The sequence below is a fragment of the Taudactylus pleione genome, unplaced genomic scaffold, assembly GCF_031769625.1.
Source record: "Taudactylus pleione unplaced genomic scaffold, aTauple2 ptg000647l, whole genome shotgun sequence".
Classification (NCBI taxonomy): Eukaryota; Metazoa; Chordata; class Amphibia; order Anura; family Myobatrachidae; genus Taudactylus; species Taudactylus pleione.
In genome coordinates, this window is record NW_028285049.1 from 1,884,046 (window position 1) to 1,909,656 (window position 25,611).

At 43.8% G+C, this 25,611-nt stretch overlaps 1 protein-coding gene across 3 annotated transcripts in view; it reads right to left on the reverse strand.

Annotated features, from left to right (window-relative positions):
• DAB2 (DAB adaptor protein 2) overlaps positions 1 to 25,611 on the reverse strand; it is a 142,473-nt gene that overhangs the window by 28,003 nt on the left and 88,859 nt on the right. For all 3 annotated transcript variants that reach the window (XM_088455240.1, XM_088455241.1, XM_088455239.1), the window contains exons 7-9: positions 7,777 to 7,803; positions 7,172 to 7,225; positions 2,079 to 2,141 (exon numbers count right to left, since the gene is read on the reverse strand). In XM_088455240.1, the coding sequence (XP_088311366.1) occupies positions 2,079 to 2,141; positions 7,172 to 7,225; positions 7,777 to 7,803 (144 nt within the window). The remainder of the gene's footprint in view (positions 1 to 2,078; positions 2,142 to 7,171; positions 7,226 to 7,776; positions 7,804 to 25,611) is intronic.

A 25,611-nucleotide genomic window follows, 5' to 3' on the forward strand; every position in this document is an offset into this window, starting at 1 on the left:
CATTCAACTGCTACAGATACTGTATAGCCATCAGACCATTCAACTGCTACAAATACTGTATAGCCATCAGACCACTCAACTGACACAGATACTGTATAGCCATCAGACCATTCAACTGCTACAGATACTCTATAGCCATCAAACCATTCAACTGTAACAAACACTCTATAGCCATCAGACCATTCAACTGCTACAGATACTGTATAGCCATCAGACCATTCAACTGCTACAGATACTGTATAGCCATCAAACCATTCAACTGCAACAAATACTGTATAGACCACTCAACTGAGGGGCGGGGGGGGGGGGCTAAGAGGACAAAAATATGCCTTAAAGTTAAAGTACATACTGATTAACATACCTTCTAACATTAAGGCATGGGGAATTGGGACAAAATAAGCCTTGTCCACCGACACGGTTGGCCCATCGCCATTTTTGTATGGACCGCAGTAATTTTTTTATTACAATATATATCTCTATGATTTTTACACTCTCTGAGAATTCCCCTATCATCTTTCTGCTGCCCAGACTTTTCTCTTGTTGGTTCTGTTCAGTAACATTGACTACTGCTGTGGAAGAGCAAAAAGTTACATAGCTATTTATTAATATGTGGCCGTAGGGCTGATTTTCTATCACCTATTGCCATAATTTATTATAAAAGATTCTCGTGGAGCCAGAGGCGATACTGCTCCGGAGCTGAAGGAAAGCACATGGGGGTCAGCAAAGGACAGGAGTTCTCTGTGCAACATGAAATCACAGAGGGGCAACATGGCATAACTAATATTTACAAAACAGTGATATTGATAAAATATCATAGAATAAGGACAGTTGGTTTTTCGCTATGATCAGTGTACGCGTAATCAACTAACCTCTGTCCAAAGATTAGTAACCAGTACTAGTAATACTTCTGATAAGCCAAATGAAGATCAGTTGTATGAATTTCACCTACTGCACTTATTACCCATACAATGCTTTATATCCTTGCACCCACTCCAACCACACCACACAGTGGAGTGAAATGACCATCTCATCCCAGCTCTAATACAATACAATAATGTCAAATGCAAATTTATACATATGGTGCAAAGTGACTATTCCGAAGCAAAGCTGGAACTTGACGATGACATTGTCGGAAATTTGTACCTTTTGAACACGTTCTATTCTGCTGTGAAATACCAGTCATGCAGAAGTATTATGATCATTTAGCCTGACTGCTTAAAAGCTGGATCTGTGCAATCTCGGCCACCGTATGTTTGCCCAAATTGGGCCCTTATCTGGTCACAATGCGAGCCATCAACAAATCTCCATCTACGGCTAGTTTAAGTCACAGAGCACACAACGACACAAAACCGAGAGGCTCAATATTCAGAGAAAATGGCAGAAATTTTACAATATTAAGTTGCAAGTAAATGATAGAGGACATCAAACAGAAATTGTGCAACAGGCGTAAACAGGGACTTTGGGTTGTAAATAGCAATAGCTGTGATGTACGATCTCGATAATGACTTCTAAAAGGGAATCTATAGGATTTTTTCGGAACTAGCAATGCATTATTAAATTAGTGATTACAAGTCTGGAAAAGTGCCCCCAGTTCCTTGGTTCATTCACACTCATTATCTCTGAAGCCAAGAGTAGTTACAAAAATATAAAATTAACCAAACCCTCTACGAACTTGAGCAACATTTGCAGTGAACTATGGTCATTGTTCCAAGTACACAAACCACTGACCTTCTCATACATCACATCGTTAATCAATACTAAATGTAGTTACAAAGTTACTGTCAGCCAGTGGGCAAATAATTTGTGAACTTTTGGGAAATGAGAAATGACTGTTCACATGACACGACCAGAGTAATGTTATATACAGTACTAACCAGAGCATCTAAAACATAACAAGGTGTGCACAGGTCATATGTAAAGAACACTCGTAATCTTGCTCTCTTCCTGGAATTTACATTTGCAGTATTATGACATAATACCGCTATATGTTAGCACTTAGCAACCTTTTATAGTAACCGAGTCTGTGTCTCCATTTCTCACTTGCAAGAATGACCTGAAAATGCTGATTCTGTACTTACTGATGGATTGTTGAGGTCTGGTGGGGTGGACATATCACCAAATAAATTCATCTGGTCAACACCCTTTAAAAAATAAAGTAAAAAAAAAATGACTTACTACTATAAAACACACAGGTACAATATTGCATGGATGATACAGTAAATTAATGTATAAAAATTGGTGTATAAAAAAAGCTAATTTTTTGCCAGATTTTTTAATTTCACAAACTTTTTTGCAGATATGTAGATGAATTTATAATACTGAATTTAATAAATAATTTTTTTTATACGCAGAAATATAATTACTTCAATTAACAGCAGCTGTAGTAAGAGTTTGCTCTATAATGTACACTGCAAACTTGTAGAGTTCGGCTTGGCCGGGACCCTCTCACAACTCAAAACCAGTGCAATTTAAATTTTTCCGCCCTGCAGCACAAAAGTTTTTTTTCCAGGTGCACATTTTATACCCAGCAGCAGGGGTGTTTTAATACAAGAAGGGGCACATATGCAGGTTTCAGTGGACCATCTCCCCTTGGAAAAAAATGGTGCTGGCACAATGTACTAAATGAAAGCAAATATATGATTTGCTGCTATGGGCAACAACAGTTTTTCTGCCCAGTTTTCATCATTGCCCCCCATAGGGTTTATTTATTATATCCACAATTAACTTGCAATAACTTTTCAAGAGTTGGGAAAATGCGTTAGAATTATAATTATACGCTCCTTAGAGGTGGAGCAGCTACATAGTAAGCAACAATCTGTGAAAACAAAATGAGCATGCTTTAAATAAATGGAAAAACGTAAAGAATAGTGAGGTGCCCACAAAAGTACTAAAACCAGTGAATGTAAATGGTTCTCAGAGGTTCTCAAACTGCAATCATAAAAAGCCAAAACAAGCCAACCTAAAATGGCGTCACTTCCTGTTCCCTTTTTACTTCATGCTGGGCTTTGACTATTGCAGTTTGATTATTGTACACCCATGGCCTACAGACAATGGCAGCCATTTTGTGGCTATACCGTTATTCAAAAAATGTCAGCCTATAGAGTGTCTGGCCACTAGTGACATCCACTACCCGTAAGCGATGGGTCCTCTGTAAATTAGAAGTGCTGTTCAAGATATTCTGAATGAGATTTATGGATAAAAAGCACCAAATGGACAGAAAATAAAATAGTTTTTACGCAGCCTCCTGAATAAAACATGTTAATAATAATAATGGAAACTAAAATTGTAAATGTGATCAAACCTGTGATACACAGCAGTGCCTCGTGCAATAGTGACATAAAATAGAAGAAAATATTTGTATCCTAGTAAAATGTGGGACTTTACAATATTACCTGTCTTTACAGATGTTAGGCTTTAGTTCATATAATGCAGAAACCATTCATTTCAAAGGAAAAGGTGCAACAATTGGAACAAATGAGTCTAATAGGTGTGTCAAGAAAGCAAACTACACTAAAGTGTATAAATCAATATCGCTGTGTATGTTGTTTTTACCTAGGTCTTGTTTATGTTGGTTACTATTACAATATTTTTTTTGTCGTTAAATGGATGCGATGGGGATTCGCATAAGACTTGTGGCCTCCTCAGATATTATGAATGCTACCCTTTGTGTAATATATACAGATGTGTCCTCATAAATCTAGCATCTATACGCCATATGACGTGGTGACGCTCGGCACGACTGTGCCACTCCGAGAGGTGTAGTGTAACGTAATTGGCTTTAAATTTTGCATCTTAGTCGAATATCAAATACAACAGTTCTTAACATAGCTCTTTAAATGGGTGAGAAACAGGTTTATCAAGACCTCAGATGGTCATGCGGATTCACAATGGTTTTTAGCACTGAAGACATTGTCTAACATGAGGATGAGCACATGTCACCCACTGCATTAAATTTTTGGTGGTAATCATTTGTTACTTTTTGGTTATGTCACTATTGCACTTTGTACTATTACACTTACCGACACATATTTGCAGCCTTAACAAGCTTTGTTTTTGTTCTGACAAGGGAAGGAGAGATTAGGATTTAGTAGACAGATGGGGGGATATGGGCGTGCAGAAAAATATTACTTGCGCCCATATTTTGGAGAAGAAGAGAAAAATGTATTAGGTTCCAAACAACGATCCATAACCACGATTAATACCTGCTCCGTAGACCATACTCTGTGTAAAAACCGACTGATGAACTTTCATTTAAATACCATTGATAAAAGTGTAAGAAACCACAGAACGGCCAATGGGTCTGCTCATTCAGACTACTCCGATAAAGGGGCTCTATCTGAATATACAGAACGCATGGTGGACACAAAATAAGCATTTACATTTTTCCTCTATGATATTTCCCAGATTTGCTTCATCTATGCCCTGAATTCAGCAACAGAGTGCGCCGAAAAAAAATGACTTCTCTGCAAAAGTGTAACTACAGTAACTGGAAGGTGCAAAATGAATCTTTTTGAAAATGGCTAAATAAATTCCTTTTGCGGGGATTGAAAGAAGAAGTGCCCTAAGTGTTCCTTATCACGCCACCATCTAATTTAAGTAATAGGATCTAGCAAAACAAAATATTTTTTTTTGCATTTAGCTGCCTAATCCCAGTCAGAAAAGACCCCCAACCTTCCAAAAGATGATGCAACCGCAGACACTATAATTTTTGCCCGTATATCATATATGTACCTGTAAAAATGGATACATTTGCATAAAAGCCCTACAATTTTGTACTTCCAAAAATTACCCTAGTGCGTTGGGTACAGAGCCCGATTAAGGTTTGCAGGGGCGCCAGGGCGACTAACTTGTGGGTAGCTATAAACACTTACTAATCGGCCGCTCGATATGTCATCACAACAGGGCGGACATTTAAATTTGTGTTATCGGTTTCAGTGGTCCTTGCAGCTAGTGTACGGGTGGTCGGCAGGACGCCTGTACACACATGTAGACGCTCCGATGTATATGACTGATATATCAGCATCGACAGTGCTGCAAGCCGACCTGATATGTCTGTGAATGACGTTGTTTACAGATATATCGGATGTACACATCTGCTGATCAGCTACCGAATGTATTGTTTGGCCTTCTATGGAACAATATATCTACAAGTGCAGAGGTTCCCAAACGTGAACCTCAAGGCACCCCAGCATTTTAGACATATCCATTGTTGAGCACAGGTGGGTTAAATCAAATTGACTGAGATACTAATTAGGTCACCTGTGGTCAAGCATGGATATCCTTGAACATGGACTGTTAGGGTGCCTTGAGGACCGAGTTTTGGAACCTCTGTACTAGTGTGTACCCAGCTTTGTCCCCTAATTCACATTATGCCACATAGTGCCTCCCATTCTGGTGAGGTAGCTATATGTGGGGGCCCCTGGGCGACCGCCCCGGCTGCCTTGTTATTAATTGCGGCACTGGTGTTGGGCTTTTTACTGCTGACTGCTACTATCTCATAAATGTTTACATTTGATGACAACTAGTGACTAGCTAGGCGCACCTGGTAGTGTGCCCACACCCAAAACCTACATTTTGTTTTGTCAGAGAAAATTTAAAAATGAGAGTCGAAGGCTAATTACAGGAACGTAAACAACGCAAGTGCTGTAGTGATGGAGATCAGGCTTCGGCCTAAACTTTCAATGAGAATCCTTTTGCAACCTCCAGGGGCAATGAGCAAAGCAAAAAGTCATTTCTAGTCACATTTCCACCAGTGTACAGAAAGTCCTGATCCTTGTTCGCTCGTGATTTATTGAGGACATAAATGAGGCTCAAGTGAGCAATATATCAAAGGAAAAATGGAAAAACAACTGTGGCGAGAAATTTTCTGTGACATTTTTATTCTTCTGACCATTTGCATTTCCAGCTGGGAAACAGAATAACTATCAGGCGCTATAGCTATAAATCAAATAGAAAACTCCTACACTTAAAAATACAGTAATAGGAATATCAGAGGCTGCTTCCAATAAAGAGGGACCAGCAAAGACTCAATAGGGAGAACAGCAAATTGGAAGTGAAGGCAATGACTTTTATGTAGCCACAAGTAAGTGCGCTGATTTTCCCAATACGGCTGTATGCGTTAGCCCGGCTTCTGGCTGCATTTGTACAAACTGAAACGCGTTGGGTTGAAGCATTTATTGTTACCCAATGAAGAATGGGTATAATTATATACCATCTTTTCGTAGATCCATTTACTGTGTACACTTACTAAATAATAAATAAAGACAGATTTATCCATAAGGCTAGGGTAATCATTACGTGCATTTCACTTTCTAAACATTTTCTATTGTGCATTTCACTTTCTAAACATTTTCATTTGGCTTATAGTTTCTGTGATAAGTTGTGTAAGAAGGTTTGGACTAACAAACCAAGGGCCTGTTTCAGCACGGATCGCAAGGCTACGTTCGCACGCAACCAAGTCGATGTATGCGTTCTGCTCATGCATATGCATCGCAGTGCGTGAACCGGCCGCTGCAATCGGGAAGCACTTGCGGTGAGCACGCAGTTCAGTCGCATAGTGCTTGACAAGAAGTGAGCATTTGGGAGTGGAGAGGGGGGGTGGTCGGTGGAACGCAGACGTGCCTGTGTGTTTGAACGCCGCTGCAGGGGCGTGCATAATTAAGCCCTGTGATTGCATACGCAGCCGGAGATCTAGATGGCGACAGGAAGTTTAGCAGTTTGCGAGGGAGGTTATGGTCAACCACAACTGTGTGTATGGGTCCGATGTTATTCGGTGCTGCGGTTGCTGAACGATTGCATTCATTAGCATATTTTTGCAGCGAACGGGTGCGTGCGAACGCAGCCTTGCGATCCGTGATGAATCAGACCCCAAGTACAGAACATGCCTTATTTAAATATTACATTATGATGTTTTGTATTTAAGTTTATCGTTTCTCCAGAACAAAACACCAGGATAAATGAAGTAAAATTTAAATAAACTGATATTGTACCAAATGATGTCTGTTTTTACATCGGTAACGTGTACTGTACATTTTGAAAAGCAGTTTTGACTAAATGTTTTTGTTAAGATAAAATATATTTTCCCAAACACAACCGGGGTCTCACTTGATAACGCGGTTTACAAAAAATAAAATCCAGAAGTAAACGAAATTATGACTATCGTTTTACTTACTAATTTGGTTTTGTCGGCATCCTCGTTAATACTGAGCAAAGCATCACTTCCATTCTAGGAGCAAAACAATGCAATGTTAGCTGTGGCAATGTATCATGGTCTGTATTACAGTTTGTACTGTATATCCACATTCATGAATTTGAGATCAGGCTCCAGATGAATTCCCAAAAATTAATTTATGTTCAAAGTTTAAACTTTGTGAACTCTTTTAATTTAAAGACCCTTAACTCTTCAACTGCTAGAGGTATGCACCGATTTTGCCCCTTTTAATGGTTGCCTGCTGCTTACGCCCTAGGTGGTACATTTTTGGTTGGCTGCATCCATCATGGTGAAGGATCTAGGACAGTGATGGACAACCAGGGACTCCAGGGCCACAATCGGCCTCTGAGCTTTCACCTGTGGCCCCCAGTTCCTTCCTGCTTTATTATCAGATTTGTTTGTTATAGCTTGTAAACCTTTCTTAAAATGACAGCTGATATGATATTACAGATAGGCAGATTACATGTATTGTTTTAACTTATAAATTATTGTTTTACTGTGTTCTGTAGTGTCTAAGAGACAAACACAACATAGAAAGGTCATGTATTCATTATCTGGAACATTACCTCAACTGGCTGGCCACTTTCATCACTCTAAAAAGAGAAACAAACAAATTTAATAAATAATGTAACATAAATTATTATATAGAATTTAAACCATTTTTGTAATACATAATATTTGTATCTGCATCAACTATTACAATTATAGAAATAATATGTTTGCTTAATATTTTGCCATTCCTACACTTTCATTCATCCAACTGCCATACCTGCTAACTGTCCATATTTTCATGGGGCAAGAAAGGGGCAGTGTTTTGCCAAAACAAGGTAGTATTTGGCAGATATGCTCAAGAAAAGGTAGTATTTGGAAGATCTGCTTAAAACAAGGTAGTATTTGGCAGATCTGTGTACAACTAGGTAGTATTTGGCAGATCTGCATAAAACGAGGTAGTATTTGGCAGATCTGTGTGACCTTTGATTGGATTGTGATGCAACTAATCTTGTCTCCTTTTTCAGTTAGGGAATGTTGGCAGGTATGACATCATTACAATTAAAATCATTTAATTTTTATTATAGTAATCTTAAGCTTGTACAGTACCATTTTGTACATCGCTGACTATGTTCTTGTGACACATTAACCAACATGGATCTTAGCTATGCAATTACCAAGTAGCGTTACTGGTTTATATTTAAATGAGAAAAAAAGGGAATGTACGTAATAAACTTGAGAGCATTCCCTTTCTGTGAAATGGGTCCAAGAAAATTTTGTAATGGAAACGGGCAAAATTCTATACACCTGGTCTGAGAGTATCACCAGAAACGATGCCAAACACACTTATTTCTATGATTCTGTTGCAGGTTGAGAACTTTGATGGGGATTTCAGTGGTAAACTGTCTTTGCACCGCAGTCATGAATAACCCTCATTTATGAACTGCAAAACAGCTGAGACATAGCTCAAAATTTGTGTAGGTGGGCCTGACTTTCCACCAAAAAACTTTCTGGTGTGTGTGAAGGAACAAAGGTTTGCACCAGCATATGGGAGGAGTTGGGCAGAGTCAGGGCCGTAAATAGGTATTTGAAGGCCCCATAGCAAAAGTTAGTAAGGGCCCCTATGTACCACCCAATGGCGATAAATGTATATAACACTTGTAACTATGACAAGGACGATGGGCCCCCCTCATCTCCGGGTCCCATAGCAACTGCACCCCTTACAGCTATGGTAGTTATGTCCATAAACAGAGTGGTGGTGGTCCTTGCCATGTACAGAGCAGGTGCACTTCAGCACTTAGCAAATCTATTCAAATAAGACAAGGAGCAGAAACGGTGAAAGTTTAGTGCTGCTGTATGTATGGAGGCGAGCACAGCTGTTACCACGCTGCATCTAAATGGGCAGTGATCGTGTACTATCCTATCAAGTCACGCATTTAGTGCCTTGCAGTTACACTTTGATGGCAAAGTGCATTTCTTGGTTCATGTTGCCCCAAAAATCTGGAAAAGTTCTGCAAGCGCTAGCAAATATAAGGCATTATTCATTACTATGATGACATAACCCTAAACCCATACAGAAGGTTGAACTACCCGTTATCGTAGGAAACAAAGGACTGTTAGAAGTGAAAAGAAATTGGAATCTAAAACTGGGAACACGCTAGACAATTTTTTAAATGATTTGTCATTTTCCGACGGACTGAAAGGACAATTCATTCATATCGTCCAGTGTGTACGCACTATGGGGGTCGATTCACACCCAGACGCTAAGCTGCGCTCTCTCGCAGCTAAAAGGGGCTTGGTATGCAAATTCCGCAAACACGAATGTCCTCTAAGTCTTAAGAGCGACGGCAGAGCAAACGCATGCCAGTCTAAAGACGCCCACTTTTCTATCTTAACACACGTCATCTCCAGGAAGTGTATGATTAATCAGTAACATCGAGAGCCATCGGAGCTGCTCGCAGCACTTGAGGTAGACCCTACCCCACCGCAAGCACTGCGATCACTGCAGGCTGAAATATAAGCAAGTGACGTGTACAATGACGCTTCTTTGCTAATTATACACACCCATAAACCGCCGTTCTGATGCCCAGACACGCCTGCGTTTGCAGCACCACTCCCCAGTTCACAAGCACCTTCCCTTGATACCACCCACAAACGGCACTATCTGTCACTCAAAATGGCGTCCAGTCTGTGTACTACGAGCGCACGATTCCCGGGCGCAGTGACTGGTTAGCGCATGCATACTTTGATGCATACGCATGTGCAAACATGCGATAACCGCCCATAGCGTGCGTCCGCAGCTTAGCGAATGGGTCTGAATTGGGCCCTATGCACGCTCCCGCGGGGTTGTCCGTCGCATCCTCAGATCTGCACTACATGCTGCTCAATCTGAGGAACTGACTGATGACCCCATGCATTAGGATGTGGTGGGGGAATGACATCGTGTGGGGAGTACGGACTGCACGATATGTTGTCTGTCACATCTGCCGACAGCTGGGAACACACGTCGTCTAGTGTGTACCCTGCTTTAGACTTTTGCCCAATGCACCACTTTAGACTCTCCCTCCTGGCGTAAACTGAAAAGGGAGAGCAGGCGGGTACCTTATAATAGGCTCAGCGGAACATCTACAACACATTGGTGCAATACCAAGGTGTTCTGCGCTGCACATTTAGTGGATCTAGAGTCAGACTCATACCTCAGAAACACAGGGGAAAATGTATCCAAAACAAAATATGAATTTCCATGTCAACACAGGACGCAGCGCATCTCAAGATGCATCGAGCTCTGCAACAATGGAATATCTGCCAAATTTACACCAGGAGTTACAAAAGCAGAGCAATGTGTCCTAACAGTGGGCCTGATTCAGACCCGCTCACGAGCGCACAGCGCTCGCAAGCGGGTCGTAGTTCCCCCACTGCACATGCGCCGCATCTGGCGTGTGCATGTGCAAGCCCCAGCGAGCGACGGCAGCTCTGTCGCTCCGGGGGTCACTACAAGACGGGGCAGCTGTCAATGTTGATTGACAGCTCGCCCCGTTTTGTAGGCGGGTAGGGGGGGTGGCTGCACAAACGTAGGCCTTCCCTTAGGAACGCCTGGCGTTTGTGGGCGGCCCTACTGACATCACTCGTGATGTCAGTAGTTGACTTCCTGCTCTATTAGAGCAGGAAGTCCACTCGGGCTTGCGGGAGCCGAGACCCTCCCGCAGGGTCTCATCGCAAGCCCGATGGTCGCGATAATCACCAGGCTGCTCGCACAAGCTTTGGGTGGTCACCCACAGCTTTGCGAGCGGCCTGGAGGCTGAAACAAACAAACAAACAAAAAAAACGCCCTGATTTAGTGCAAGCGCTTGCAAACAGCGAGCACCTCTGCATCAGGCCCTGTGTTAGCAGTAAAAGCCTAATGCCAGATTAGCTCATTCTGCACAATATAATAATGTGCAATATACATACGATAGAATAGTGTCTGGGCAATGTTATTATTAAGTGTGTAAGTCACACCCTATAAAATACAATAAAATACAGTCACAAATACAAAATAATAAATAAAAATATATACAATTCGATAACATATAAACACAAATTGTTTTCCTTTTTAAATATCATATGTTTTTCACTGTGTGCAAAATACAGGGGACCCCTATTAGTTTTGTCCCCCATATTTACACAATCAGGACTGGCTCTGAAAAGTCCGGTGCTGCTTGTGCCTTTAGGCGGGGACCTCACGTCAGTTTTTAAAAAAAATTATTTTAACACTTTACAAGCTATTTACACACAGATGCATGCACGGATCTCACTGATCTGTGCATGCATCTGTGTCACACATATCGCCAACATGAAGCAGGTGGAGTGGAGTGTCCAGGGAGTGCCAGTCACGTGGCACTCGCATGGCCAGGTTGAAACGGCATCGTGATAGAGCATACACACCGGACGATATGAACGATTTGTCGTTCCAATGCGTCGGAATCAGCCAAATCGCTCAAGATATGGTCTAGTGTGTACCCAGCTTAAGGAGTCGTTATTTATACCTTGCTTGGATTTACTGGACTTCATGATGTCACCTGCACATCTGGATATCACTTGAAAAATCATCAGCTAGGTGTAGAAGTGCGCCACCTTGTGGAAATCTTTCATATTCTCCATAATCCAGATCTCTACATTTATTATCTTTTTCTAAAATCTTATTTGTATCTTAAATTATCTTAAAAAAACCCAAAAACTATCCTCTGATGACTTGTTTCATTTTCTTTTGAGCCACATAGAACAGGAATATACTCAAATACTGGAAAGTGTGCTATGTACCGGAGATTATGAAATATATGGATCTCTAGAACATAATATTACTAACATTGACTTATATAGTGCCAGCATATCCCATCGCGCTTTACAAAAATATTGCATTTAACTATTTTTATATATATACTTTTTTTAAAGTACGACACCATATTACTGTATTATACTGATTAATATGTAATTTTATATATCCTAATTGGAGGGCCTAAAGATTCACCCATCTAATGATACGTGGGACTACAGGACATAAAAGGGCAATATTATTCAATGAACAAAACGGTTCTTAGTAAATACGGGTGTGTTATGTTATGCCGATATTTATCATGTCGACATTAATTAGGTCGACACAAAAATGTCAACATGGTCGAATGTCAGCCTGCTTAGCATGTTAACAGTCACCAGCTCAACATTCATCACACACGGATGACTTGTCGGCCTAGAGCCGATTTATAAATCTGATTATAGCAGATTTATTCACTTGATTAATCTGTAAATACTATAATAGTAGGTGCTTGTTCTTTTTACTTCTACATTATGATGCAGACAGATGTGTCCATACATCTTTGCTTTAGTCATGCTAAAAAGCCCCTCTTGGTGCGCCAGGTCCCAGGAGATGGTGATAGCGCCGGGCGTCTTTTTTTGCAAAAATGCATATAAGTCCCAATACAATGAGACTAGGACGCACCAGCAGACTGTGCTGATTAATTTTATATGTGACACTTGTATATCTGTGTGCACCTGAGTCTCTGATTCTGTATACGAAGTGCTACATTGTAGCGGCCGCAGCTTTTTTCATCCCAAGTTCCGTTGTGGTTCATATACAGACTCAGGTGCACACAGATACAGTCAGGTGCATAAATATTGGGACATTGACAGAATTTTCATATTTTGGCCTCTATTCACCATCACAATGGCTTTGAAATGAAACAAACAAGATGTGCTTTAACTGCAGACTTTCAGATTTAATTTGAGGGTAATTACATCCAAATCAGGTGAATGGTGTAGGAATTACAACGGTTTCTATATGTGCCTCCCACTTTTTAAGGGACCAAAAGTAATGGGACTATCAACTCAAAAGCTATTTCATGGACAGGTGTGGGCTATTCCCTCATTATTTCATTATCAATGAAGCAGGTAAAAGGTCTGGAGTTGATTCTAGGTGTGACATTTGCATTTGGAATCAGTTGCTGTCGACTCTCAATATGAGATCCAAAGAGCTGTCACTATCAGTGAAGCAAGCCATCATTAGGCTGAAAAATCAAAACAAACCCATCAGAGAGATAGCAAAAATATTAGGTGTGGCCAAATCAACTGTTTGGAACATTCTTAAAAAGAAAGAACGCACCGGAGAGCTCAGCAACACCAAAAGACCCGGAAGACCACGGAAAACAAGTGTGGTGGATGACAGAAGAATTATTTCCCTGGTGAAGAACAACCCCTTCACAACAGTTGGCCAAATCAAGAACACTCTCCAAGTGGTAGGTGTATATGTGTCAAAGTCAATAATCAAGAGAAGACTTCACAAGAGTGAATATAGAGGGTTCACCACAAGATGTAAACCATTGGTTGAGCCACAAAAACAGGAAGACCAGATTAGAGTTTGCCAAACAACATCTAAAAAAGCCATTACAGTTCTGGAACAACATCCTATGGACAGATGAGACAAAGATCAACTTGTACCAGAGTGATGGGAAGAGAAGAGTATGGAGAAGGAAAGAAACTGCTCATGATCCAGATCAGTGAAGCATGGTGGTGGTAGTGTCAAGGCATGGGCATGTATGGCTGCCAATGGAACTGGTTCCCTTGTATTTATTGATGATGTGACTGCTGACAAAAGCAGCAGAATTAATTCTGAAGTGTTTCGGGCAATATTATATGCTCATATTCAGTCAAATGCTTCAGAACTCATTGGATGGCGCTTCACAGTGCAGATGGACAATGACCCGAAGCATACTGCAAAAGCAACCAAAAAGGCTAAAAAGTGGAATGTTATGCAATGGCCAAGTCAATCCCCTGACCTGAATCTGATTGAGCATGCATTTCACTTGATGAAGACAAAACTGAAGGGAAAATGCCCCAAGAACAAGCAGGAACTGAAGACATTTGCAGTAGAGGCCTGGCAGAGCATCACCAGGGATGAAACCCAGCGTCTGGTGATGTCTATGCGTTCCAGACTTCAGGCTGTAATTGCCTGGAAAGGAATTGTAACAAAGTATTAAAAAGTGAAAGTTAGATTTAGGATTGTTTAGTTTGTCCCATTACTTTTGGCCCCTTAAAAAGTGGGAGGCACATATAGAAACCGTTGTAATTCCTACACCGTTCACCTGATTTGGATGTAATTACCCTCAAATTAAATCTGAAAGTCTGCAGTTAAAGCACATCTTGTTTGTTTCATTTCAAAGCCATTGTGGTGGTGAATAGAGGCCAAAATATGAAAATTCTGTCAATGTCCCAATATTTATGGACCTGACTGTATGCAATGGTCACAGCTCAATCAGCACAGTCTGTTGGTGCGTCTAAAGGCCCCCATACATCAGGGATTGATTGCACCAATCGTGCAATTTGCAATCGATTGTGGCAATTCTGCAATCTGCAATCATTTGAAAAAGGGAAAGATTTTTAAACACAATCAATTGAAAATTGCACGATTGCTGCAATCAATCTCATTTTTTGTAAACACATCTGAAATGGTGCAGTTTAAATGCGCTTACAGCCAACGCTAAGTCCTGTAAGTGTATGTACCTCCCGTGTAGTCTGAAGCTCATATACTGCAACTTTTTTATTTTTTGTTTCAGGAAAAGCAAAAAAAATATTTTGATTTTCATGGTTAAGAAGAAATTGTGTCCATAACTGGATTATGTGCACACAAAGTAATAATAAGAATTTATATAGAGAATTATGTTTGTGTTCTGATAGAGTAATAACATAGTACTAACCAAACGCACAAGGTTTTGGAATATAAGATTGCAGTTATGCCAGAGACCTTATTATGGAAGCCTGGAGTCATGGCTTTGTTTGGACAAAATGAAAATGATAGGGTACTGTCTGGCATAGAGCAGAATCTAATTAATGTGCAGGATTTCCATGCATAAACAGCTCCAATCTAAACACAATTCTATAAGGTAATATACATTTTTCTATTTATACCGTTACTGACAGGAAGGAGGGTTTCATATAATAATCTCACGATAATAGGGTCCAGTCTCCAAAAATGATACATTATAAAATACAGTGAGGATATATAGATTATACCTTTGTCTTATTAATACATTGTTAGTATTTTGTATTACTCTCATTAAAGCTTCGGCTTTCTACCTCAGTGAGGAAGGGAACAGTAGAATTCCCTATTCCCGCATTTTTCTGGCCAAACAGACAATTACGATGTACAAGTAGATCGTAGGCCATCATCATACACAAATTCCGGTGCAGAGCGTCAGTAACGCGTTTCTCCTCTGCGCTTTTGAAAGCAAAGGACGGGCTGTAGTAGGACTGGAGGATATTTCTGCCTGTATGTAAGCAGATAAACTATATGTTTTTGTATTAATAATAATATAAAATAAGCATATGTAAGCCGGGTATTTTCTGAAATATGGCTTTACCAAAATAAGAAGTTTGTAGGCTGTAGATGTAGAACCCATGGGGCATATTCATCAATATGTCCCTTAAGTGGCCCAATATTTTGGTAACTGACTCGCCGGTGCAGACACAGCTTCTCCGTTAAGCAGCTGTCCCCATAATAGCTAACACAGCTCATTACTAGCGGTGGAACTTTACATGGCAGTGTTAGTTTAGTGTGCATGTGTGAACTGAGGATCCCATCCGATTCCTCTTCACAACCCGGTGCTCCTTCCAATAGGAAGGAGCGAGGCTCCGGGAACCAAAGCCACTTTTATATGGCGTCAGTTAGCGCAGACAGACTCCAAAAACTGAAAGTTTTTTGGAGTTTGCTGAATATTACACAGCGCATGAAGTCCCTGCTAATGACTGGGCCCATTACTACAACATGCGGGAACTAGCATTTCAGTATGTGTAATGGGCCCATAAGGTAAAGTGAATAGGCCCCTATGTCACTATAGTATGGCCACCTCTAATTTACAGTACTGGGTCCCGATATTAAGTTGGAAGTAAATCGTGTCCATGGCCGCTGCCATGTGTATGCCTAGTTTGCTACTAGTCAGCATCATTAGTGACTATTGAATCAGTTCTCTACTAGGTACAAAGGAAAAGCCTCCATACATCCACCTCTACATAGTCCCCTGATCCGCTAATGTGCCCTTGCCCACCCCGTTTCATCCCAGGAATGCCGGTCCAGTTGTAAGTGCAGTAGCTGCTGCCAGAGTCTTTACCCAGCCAGCAGCAGCGTGCCTGACCCAATCCTCCGCCGGCCCTAGGCATTTATTTCGTTTGCCTATGCCTAGGGCTGGCTCTGCATTAGGGTTCATCACTGGGATATGGGCACATGGTCAGGTGATGACGATGAGTATGCCTAAATCCTAACTCTTCCCCTAGTGCATAAACATAACCTCCCCTCCCATAGTGTAATCTTAACCTCCCTACCCGCAGACTAATCTCCCTTCCGCCTTATTAATCCTAACCGCCCCACCCGTAGCCTAACCCTAACCTCCCCTCTGCCGGATTAACCCAAACCTCCCCTCCGCTGGACTAACCCTAATCTACCCTCCTGCAGCCTAACCTTAACCTCTCCTTCCACAGCCTAAATGTCCCCTCCCCCCTGCAGCCTAAACCTAATCTGTTCTCCCGCAGCCTAACCCTAAGCTCCACTCCCACAGCCTAACCCTAATCTCTCCTCCTGCAGCCTAACCCTAACCTCCCCTCCCACAGCATAACCCCAACCTCCCCTCCTGCAGCCTAACCCTAAACTCTCCCCCTGCAGCCTATCCCTATATCTCCCCTCCCAGGAGATAAACCTTAATATCCCGTCGGCCAGCCTATCCCTAACTCTCTCCTCCCAGGAGTTAAACCTTAATATCCCCTCGGCCAACCTATCCATAACTCTCCCCTCCCACAGCCTAACCCTAACCTCCACTCCCACAGCCTAACCCCAACCTCCCCTCCCACAGCCTAACCCTAATTTCTCCTCTTGCAGCCTAACCCTAACCTTCCCTCCCACATCTTAACCCCAACCTCCCCTCCCACAGCTTAACCCCAACCTCCCCTCCTGCAGCCTAACCCTAATATCCCCTCGGCCAGCCTAACCCTATCTCTCCCCTCCCAGGAGTTAAACCCCAATTTCCCCTCGGCCAGCCTAACCCTATCTCTCCCCTCCCAGGAGTTAAACCCTAATATCCCCTCGGCCAGCCTAACCCTATCTCTCCACTCCCTGGTGTTAAACCCTAATATCCCCTCGGCCAGCCTAACCCTATCTCTCCCCTCCCAGGAATTAAACCCTAATATCCCCTCGGCCAGCCTAACCCTATCTCTCCCCTCCCAGGAGTTAAACCCCAATATCCAGTCGGCCAGCCTAACCCTATCTCTCCCCTCCCAGGAGTTAAACCTTAATATCCCCTTGGCCAGCCTAACCCTAACCTCCCCTCCCAGGAGTTAAACCCCAATATCCCTTCGGCCAGCCTAACCCTAACCTCCCCTCCCAGGAGTTAAACCCTAATATCCACTCGGCCAGCCTAACCCTATCTCTTCACTCCCAGGAGTTAAATCTTAATATCCCCTCGGCCAGCCTAACCCTAACCTCCCCTCCCAGGAGTTAAACCCCAATATCACTTCGGCCAGCCTAACCCTATCTCTTCAATCCCAGGAGTTAAACCTTAATATCCCCTTGGCCAGCCTAACCCTAATCTCCCCTCCCAGGTGTTAAACCCCAATATCCCCTCGGCGAGCCTAACCCTATCTCTCCCCTCCCAGGAGTTGAACCCCAATATCCACTCGGCCAGCCTAACCCTAACCTCCCCTCCCAGGAGTTAAACCCCAATATCCCTTCGGCCAGCCTAACCCTATCTCTCCACTCCCTGGCGTTAAACCCTAATATCCCCTCAGCCAGCCTAACCCTATCTCTCCCCTACCAGGAGTTAAACCCTAATATCCCCTCGGCCAGCCTAACCCTATCTCTCCCCTCACAGGAGTTAAACCCCAATATCCCCTCAGCCAGCCTAACCCTATCTCTCCCCTCCCAGGAGTTAAACCCTAATATCCCCTCGGCCAGCCTAACCCTATTTCTCCCCTCCCAGGAGTTAAACCCTAATATCCCCTCGGCCAGCCTAACCCTATTTCTTCACTCCCAGGAGTTAAACCCTAATATCCCCTCGGGGAGCCTAACCCTATCTCTCCACTCCCATGAGTTAAACCCTAATATCCCCTCAGCCAGCCTAACCCTATCTCTCCTCTCCCATGAATTAAACCCTAATTTCCCCTTGGCCAGCCTAACCCTATCTCTCCCGTTCCATGAGTTAAACCCTAATATCCCCTCGGCCAGCCTAACCCTATCTCTCCACTCCCATGAGTTAAACCCTAATATCCCCTCGGCCAGCCTAACCCCATCTCTCCCGTCCCAGGAGTTAAACCCTAATATCCACTCGGCCAGCCTAACCATAACCCTCTGCTGCCGGGGGTACAGAATGCCAACATGGTCAATGTCAACATTTTAACAATGTCAAAATCATAACTGTTGACACTGTAAATGTTGACATTCTGACTACATCCCTATTCACATTATACTGCTACACACCCAAGTTGCAAGTTGCTATAAGATTTATATGGATAAATGTGCAGATGCTTATTTTATTCATTTCTTACTGTTGTTAGACAGGGTGATTCCACTGTAATGGATACAACATTTGGAGAGTATTAGTTTAGTATAGGGCTGATGCATTTTAGTTATTTTCATATGGGGACTATGGATAAACAAAAGTAAATATTAAGGTGCATACACACGTTATGATTTTTTTGAACGATTTGTCGAGAACGACGTTGTTATCGTTAAATCGTTAAAAAAAATCGTTCAGTTTATGAGTTATAGCGATGAACGATAATCACAAATGCGCACTCCTGTTTGTAGTTTGTAGTTATCGTTCATCGTCCATTTCAGACTGTCCAACATGATGATTTTCATTAAGGGAAGGAACACTGGGCCTGATTCAGAGCCACTCGTAAGCGGGCGCTCGTTCGCTCCGAGCGATGTTTGCCCAACTGCGCATGCGTACGGATCGTTATACGCATGCGCGAACCAGTCAGTGCGGCCGAAATTCATGTGCTCGCAAATTAGCGAATGCCTGATAATTTGAGTGACAGAATGAGGCGTATGTGGGTGGTAACAGGGGAAGGTGCTTGAAAACGGGGAGTGGAGATCCTACCCCAGGCGTGCTTAAAGGTCAAAACGGGCATTTTATGGGTGTGCATAATTAAAACAGCAGCGTCATTGACCACGTCACTGGGTTATTTAATAGCCAGAACTGCTCGCAAAATTGTGGTAGCAAAAACCGACCACAAGAATAGCGAGCAGCTCAGACCCTGGTCGATGTACTCGATTAATCTAATAAATAGTGGACATGACGTAGGATGCGAGCGGCCAGGGGGCGTAGTTTCCCAAAAAACGACCGCATGTTTGGTTCGCTCATTCAGACCTAGAGGCGTGAACAGACCGCAAACAGCGAACGGTTCATTTGAATAGCCACCCCTATTTTATGGACGAGCGAGCGCTAATTGCGTCCGGCTCTGAATCAGGCCCACTATTCATTCACCGTTCAAAAAAATCGTTCATTACACTTCAAAAAATCGTTCACTTTTTCAAGGGAAAATCTGAAAGAAAATCTGACAGAAAATCGTTGGTTACAAAGTTGTTATGTGTGTATGCACCTTAAGTTACAATCATGTCCTTAAATAACCCTGAAATTGTCCTATACTGAAAAATAATAATAATAAAAATAATAATACATGATATATATATATATATATATATATTTATTTTTATTATTATTAATATTATTTTATTATTATTATTATTATTATTATTATAAAGGCCTGAAACTGACACAAAAAAAAAATATATTTCTCCAAATGATGTTGCATGAAAGTTTTTGTCAGCATTCCAAATAAAAAAACTGCTAAAACCTGCTGTGATCAATACTTTTATGTGGGGTTACTCAGGGGTAAGTACTGTTACTTTTTATTTGGTGTAATATTTAAATCTTATAATTAGTTTCAGAAACAGTAAGAAATCAGTGATATAATTTCAGATATTTATAAAATAAGCATCTGCACATTTATCCATATATAATTTTATATCAACTTGCAACTAAAAAAAGGCACTGGCTATAATAATAATTTCATATATTTATAAATTCAATATTTTATTTTGGTTATCTTGTTTAACAAGATTATGGAAAGAGCTGAAGCTTATCACTCCTCAATTAGACGTATAAAAAAGTTATTCTTCTATGTGAGGAAAACAAACAACGGAACTTACTAAAATGTGACCTTTACAAGATGACTTGCTAGAACCATCATGAAAAATAGGTAACAAATATTTGTATACATAGCCCCTTCATATTTGCATTAGGCATATATAGTACGTAGATGAAATAAATATATACAAAATATTTTTTTTTATGAAAGAGTTGATTTTACTTTGTGTGTGTGATCGGTTACTCCTGCCAAGTTTTATACCTGAATTTAGCTATTATTGAAAACTTAACTTATACACCCAAAATTACCCCTGCGGCCTGCCTAAGCACCAGAATCCCCCAGCTCAGCACACTGAAAAACTTGTGTTCTTAACACTTAGGCCGGGGGATGTTGGGCCAGGATGTAATTGCTGGAAGGAATGTAAGTGTTATAATGGCTGTATTCAGAGCTGTCCACAAGGGTGTGAGTAACTCTTTCTTACATACACATTTTAACCCCTTGTGGTATATTTTAATGGCTAACTGCATTGGAAATCATTGCAGTGGAAGGCACCTGTCCTGAGATAATGATATCTCAGGCTATCCCAAGCATCCTTCCCTATAGTCCACATTCTCAAAGCCTAGCATGGCCTACTGGGAAGTGGACTTTGGCCCTCATTCAGAGCCGTTCGCTATTTGCGGTCGTTCGTTTAAAAACAAGGGGTGGCTATTCAAATGATCCGTACGCACATTGTAGTCTGTTCACACCTCTAAGTCTGAACGAGCGAGCAAAACATACGCTCGTTTATTTGTTAAAAACGCCCCCTGGCCGCTCGCATCCTACGTCATGTCCGCTATTTATTAGATTAATCGAGTACATCGACCAGCGTATGAACTGCTCGCTATTCTTGTGGTTGGTGTTTGCTACCACAAATTTGCGAGCAGTTCTGGCTCTAAAATAACCCAGTGACGTGGTCAATGACGCTGCTGTTTTAAATATACACACCCATAAAACGCCCGTTTTGACCTTTAAGCACGCCTGCGTTCGGATCTCCACTCCCCATTTTCAAGCACCATCCCCTGTTACCACCCACATACGCCTCATTCTGTCACTCAAAATAGCAGGCACTCGCTATATAGCGTACAAAGATTTTCGGCCGCACTGACTGGTTCGCGCATGCGTACTAAAAACCGTACGCATGCGCAGATGTGCAAACATCGCTCGGAACGAGCGTACTGCCGCTAACGAGCGGCTCTGAATGAGGGCCTTTGTGTCTCAGGGAAATGATCAGAGCTGCGGTGGGTCTGGTTTTGGGTGGATTAAGGCCCTGATTCAGAACTGCAGGCCGCTCGCTGGGTTTGTGAGCGTTTTTTTTTTGTTCTCCGGCTGCTCACATAGCTGTGGGAGACCACCCACAGCTTGTGCTAGTGGCCAGGAGACCATTGCGATAATCGCGACCATCGGCCTTGCAACAAGACCCTGCAGTAGGGTCTAGGCTGTCGCAAGGCTGAGTGGACTTCCTGCTCTAATAGAGCAGGAAGTCCACTACTGACATCAGTAGTGATGTCAGTAAGACCTCCCAACAAATGCCAGGCGTTCCTAAGGGAACGCCTGTGTTTGTCCAGCCACCCCCCCTACCCGCCCACAAAGCGAGGCGAGCTGTCACTCACCATCGACAGCCGCCCCGTCTTGTTGCAAGCCCCGTAGCCAGGGCCAGATTAACAATGGGGCGGATGGAGCTACATAAAAATAGGCCCATTGTCATGACAACACGATATTGACTGGCCATCTACTCTCCACACGCTTAGCCATAAATATTAAGTAGTAAAATTGTATTTCTATTTACCTTACAAAATGAAGCATTTTTTTCTTTTACATATTTAGGGAGACATTGGGGCTGAGAGTATAGCGGTGTACATGCCCACATGGCACTGGCCACACCTATACAGCACTGGTCACACCTCCTCTGCTTCTCATAATAGGCCTTTGTTCATTTTCAGCTCCAGGCCCATGTGGCCCTCAATCCAGCCCTGCCCGTAGCGACAGAACTTCAGTCGCTCAGCGGGGCACGCACACGCCGGACGCGGCGCATGCGCAGTGCAGAAACATCGGGCCGCTTGCAAGCGCACAGTGCTCGCGAGCAGCTCTGAATCAGGGCCTAAGTGTTTCAGTGTTTTTTTCTTTGTTTTTTTAAAAGCTTATATTTGCTTTTTAATAACATTGAAAGGTATGTTCTCCTTACCCTAATACCCCTTTTACACTGACGCATCAACCCGGGATTTTTGTCAACAGATCCACCCGGGTCCAGGGACCGGGCGGAAATCCAACTCGGGTAGCTTGCAGGGTTGGCCATGAGTTGTTCCCGTGTCACAGTGCAGTATAAACGGCACGATCTGGGTCACGAAGACCCGGATCGTGCCGCATGCTGTGCGCTTGGAGATGACATCATCTTCAAGCATCTACTGCAGTGCAACGCCTGAAGAGCCGGGTCACTGCAGACATGGCTCCTGTGTGGCCAGCTTCAGTGGCGCTCTCAGATTAGATAATCTCCAAGCATCCACTGCAAGCATCCATTCCAAGCGTCCACTACTTTGCATGACATCATCTCCAAGCGTCACTGCAGACCCGGGTCGGGTGTGAATGGCATAGCCCGGGACGGTGCCGCAATGTTAAAAGGGTCTGTCCCGGGTCTGATCCGGGTTGAAAACGTGTTCCAAATCCCGGGGACTTTGGTGTAAAAGGGGTATAAGTAACATCCAATTATCATCAACATGTACAGTCACTGGATTGATTTGTACAAACTTAGGCCCTCACTCAGAGCCGTACGCTCTGAGCAGAGCGCACGCTCTGAATGAGGGCCGCCCTCCATAAAAATGGAGCGTCCTCCTGGACGCTCGTATAGCTGTGGGTCACCACCCACAGCCTATACGAGCGTGCAGTTTGATGGCCGCGATGGTCTTGACCATCGCGACCATCGAAACTGCGAGCCGGAGCCTGTGGTTGAGGTTTTCAACCGCAAGCTCCGGAGTGATTTTGGCTCTATCAGAGCCAAAATCACTCCCACTGACATCACTAGTGATGTCAGTGGGCCGGCTTCTGACGGGAGGCGTTCCTGTGGGAACGCCCCCGTCAGGGAGGCACGCCCCCGGCACGCCCACCAAAGGGGGCGTGCTGTCAATCAACATCGACAGCACGCCCCCTTTGATCAGACACAACGAGCGAAGGATTTTCCTTCGCTCGTCGCGTCTGGCACATGCGCACTTGTGGTAGGGTCTCGTTGCCGCAAGCCCCAGAGAGATTTCGGCTCTAACAGAGCCGGAATCTCTCCACTGACATCACTTGTGATGGCAGTGGGGCCGACCCCAAACGGTAGGCGTTCACATGGGAACGCCTCCGTTTGGGCAGCCACCCCCCGGCCCGCCCACCAAAGGGGGCGTGCTGCCACTCAACATCGACAGCACGCCCCCTTTGGTATGAGACCCGGAGCGATGGTTACCCGTCGCTATCCGAGTCTTGCGCATGCGCACGATGGAGCCGGCTCCGTCATGCGCATGTGCTCTGGGCCACCATCGACCCTGTTGCGAGCGCTCAGCGCTTGCGACCGGGTCTGAATCAGGCCCTTAGTCTTAACAAAAGCCAAAAAACTATTTACTGACTGTAATAGTTGTTCTGTGGCAACTGAAAAGCACTTTTTGAATTATCTTTTCATTTAAATAAACCACAGTTGCATAAGCAGTATAAGCAGTGCTAAATTGCTGGTACTAGATAAGACAGAAAGCTATAACTAAATCAAAAAAACTAAAGAAGAGAACCGCAATTATCACAAGTGTGTACTGACTGTTCCCTGTAACACGTGCTACACATCCGCAATATAAGGGAAATGTGAACTACCCATCATGACACTCCAACACCCTTCCCTGCTTCATACTGTCAGCATAGCAGGACTAGTGGCTCAGTACCTATCATCAGGGCCGAAACTAGGGTGGTGCGACCGGTGCCACCGCATAGAGCAAAACAGCCCTGAGGGCGGATCCGGCCGCCGGCTACAATCACTATACGTGGGGCGCCCGCTGCTATATATTAATAATGGTGCAGTGCGCGGCGCCCGGCTTTGAAGTACACACTTACGACCCGGCCCTTCAGTGAGCACTGGCCGCACTGCAGAAGGACCCGGTCACAGTGACAGGTCCCCCGGCAGCAAGGGAGGGCAGGGCCTTGTGGTTATTTAGCAGGCTGCACTCAGTACAGCTGCTTTCCAGACATCAGTCATGTGAACTGCCGGTATCCTTTGCATCAGCCAAAGGACGTTCCACAGGGGCTGCTGGGAAATGTAGTCCCTTTCACATCTGTTCACTTGTGTACGGAGAGCCTGGGGGCTGCCCAGCATCTCGGAGAGTGCTGGGCATGCCCCCAAAGTGACGTAAACGAGGGAAGCCGTGAGACTCCACCCCATTTTTCATAGACTCCACCCCCTTTTACAGAAGCCCCGTCCCCTTTTCTGCCGACCTGTCCCTCCCCAGGATTCCTAAATGTTGGGAGGTATGGTCTGCTGAGAGTGCATGGTGTGTGCACATGTGCTGAGACTGCAGGGTGTGTGCATGTGTGCTGAGACTGCAGGGTGTGTGCATGTGTGCTGAGACTGCAGGGTGTGTGCATATGTGCTGAGACTGCAGGGTGTGTGCACATGTGCTGAGACTGCAGGGTGTGTGCATGTGTGCTGAGAGTGCAGGGTGTGTGCACGTGTGCTGAGAGTGCATGGTGTGTGCACATGTGCTGAGACTGCAGGGTGTGTGCATGTGTGCTGAGAGTGCATGGTGTGTGCATGTGTGCTGAGACTGCAGGGTGTGTGCAGGTGTGCTGAGAGTGCATGGTGTGTGCATATGTGCTGAGACTGCATGGTGTGTGCACATGTGCTGAGAGTGCAGGGTGTGTGCATGTGTGCTGAGAGTGCATGGTGTGTGCATATGTGCAGAGAGTGCATGGTGTGTGCATGTGTGCTGAGAGTGCAGGGTGTGTGCATATGTGCAGAGAGTGCATGGTGTGTGCATATGTGCTGAGACTGCATGGTGTGTGCACATGTGCTGAGAGTGCAGGGTGTGTGCATGTGTGCTGAGACTGCAGGGTGTGTGCACATGTGCTGAGAGTGCAGGGTGTGTGCATATGTGCAGAGAGTGCATGGTGTGTGCACATGTGCTGAGAGTGCATGGTGTGTGCACATGTGCTGAGAGTGCAGGGTGTGTGCACGTGTGCTGAGACTGCATGGTGTG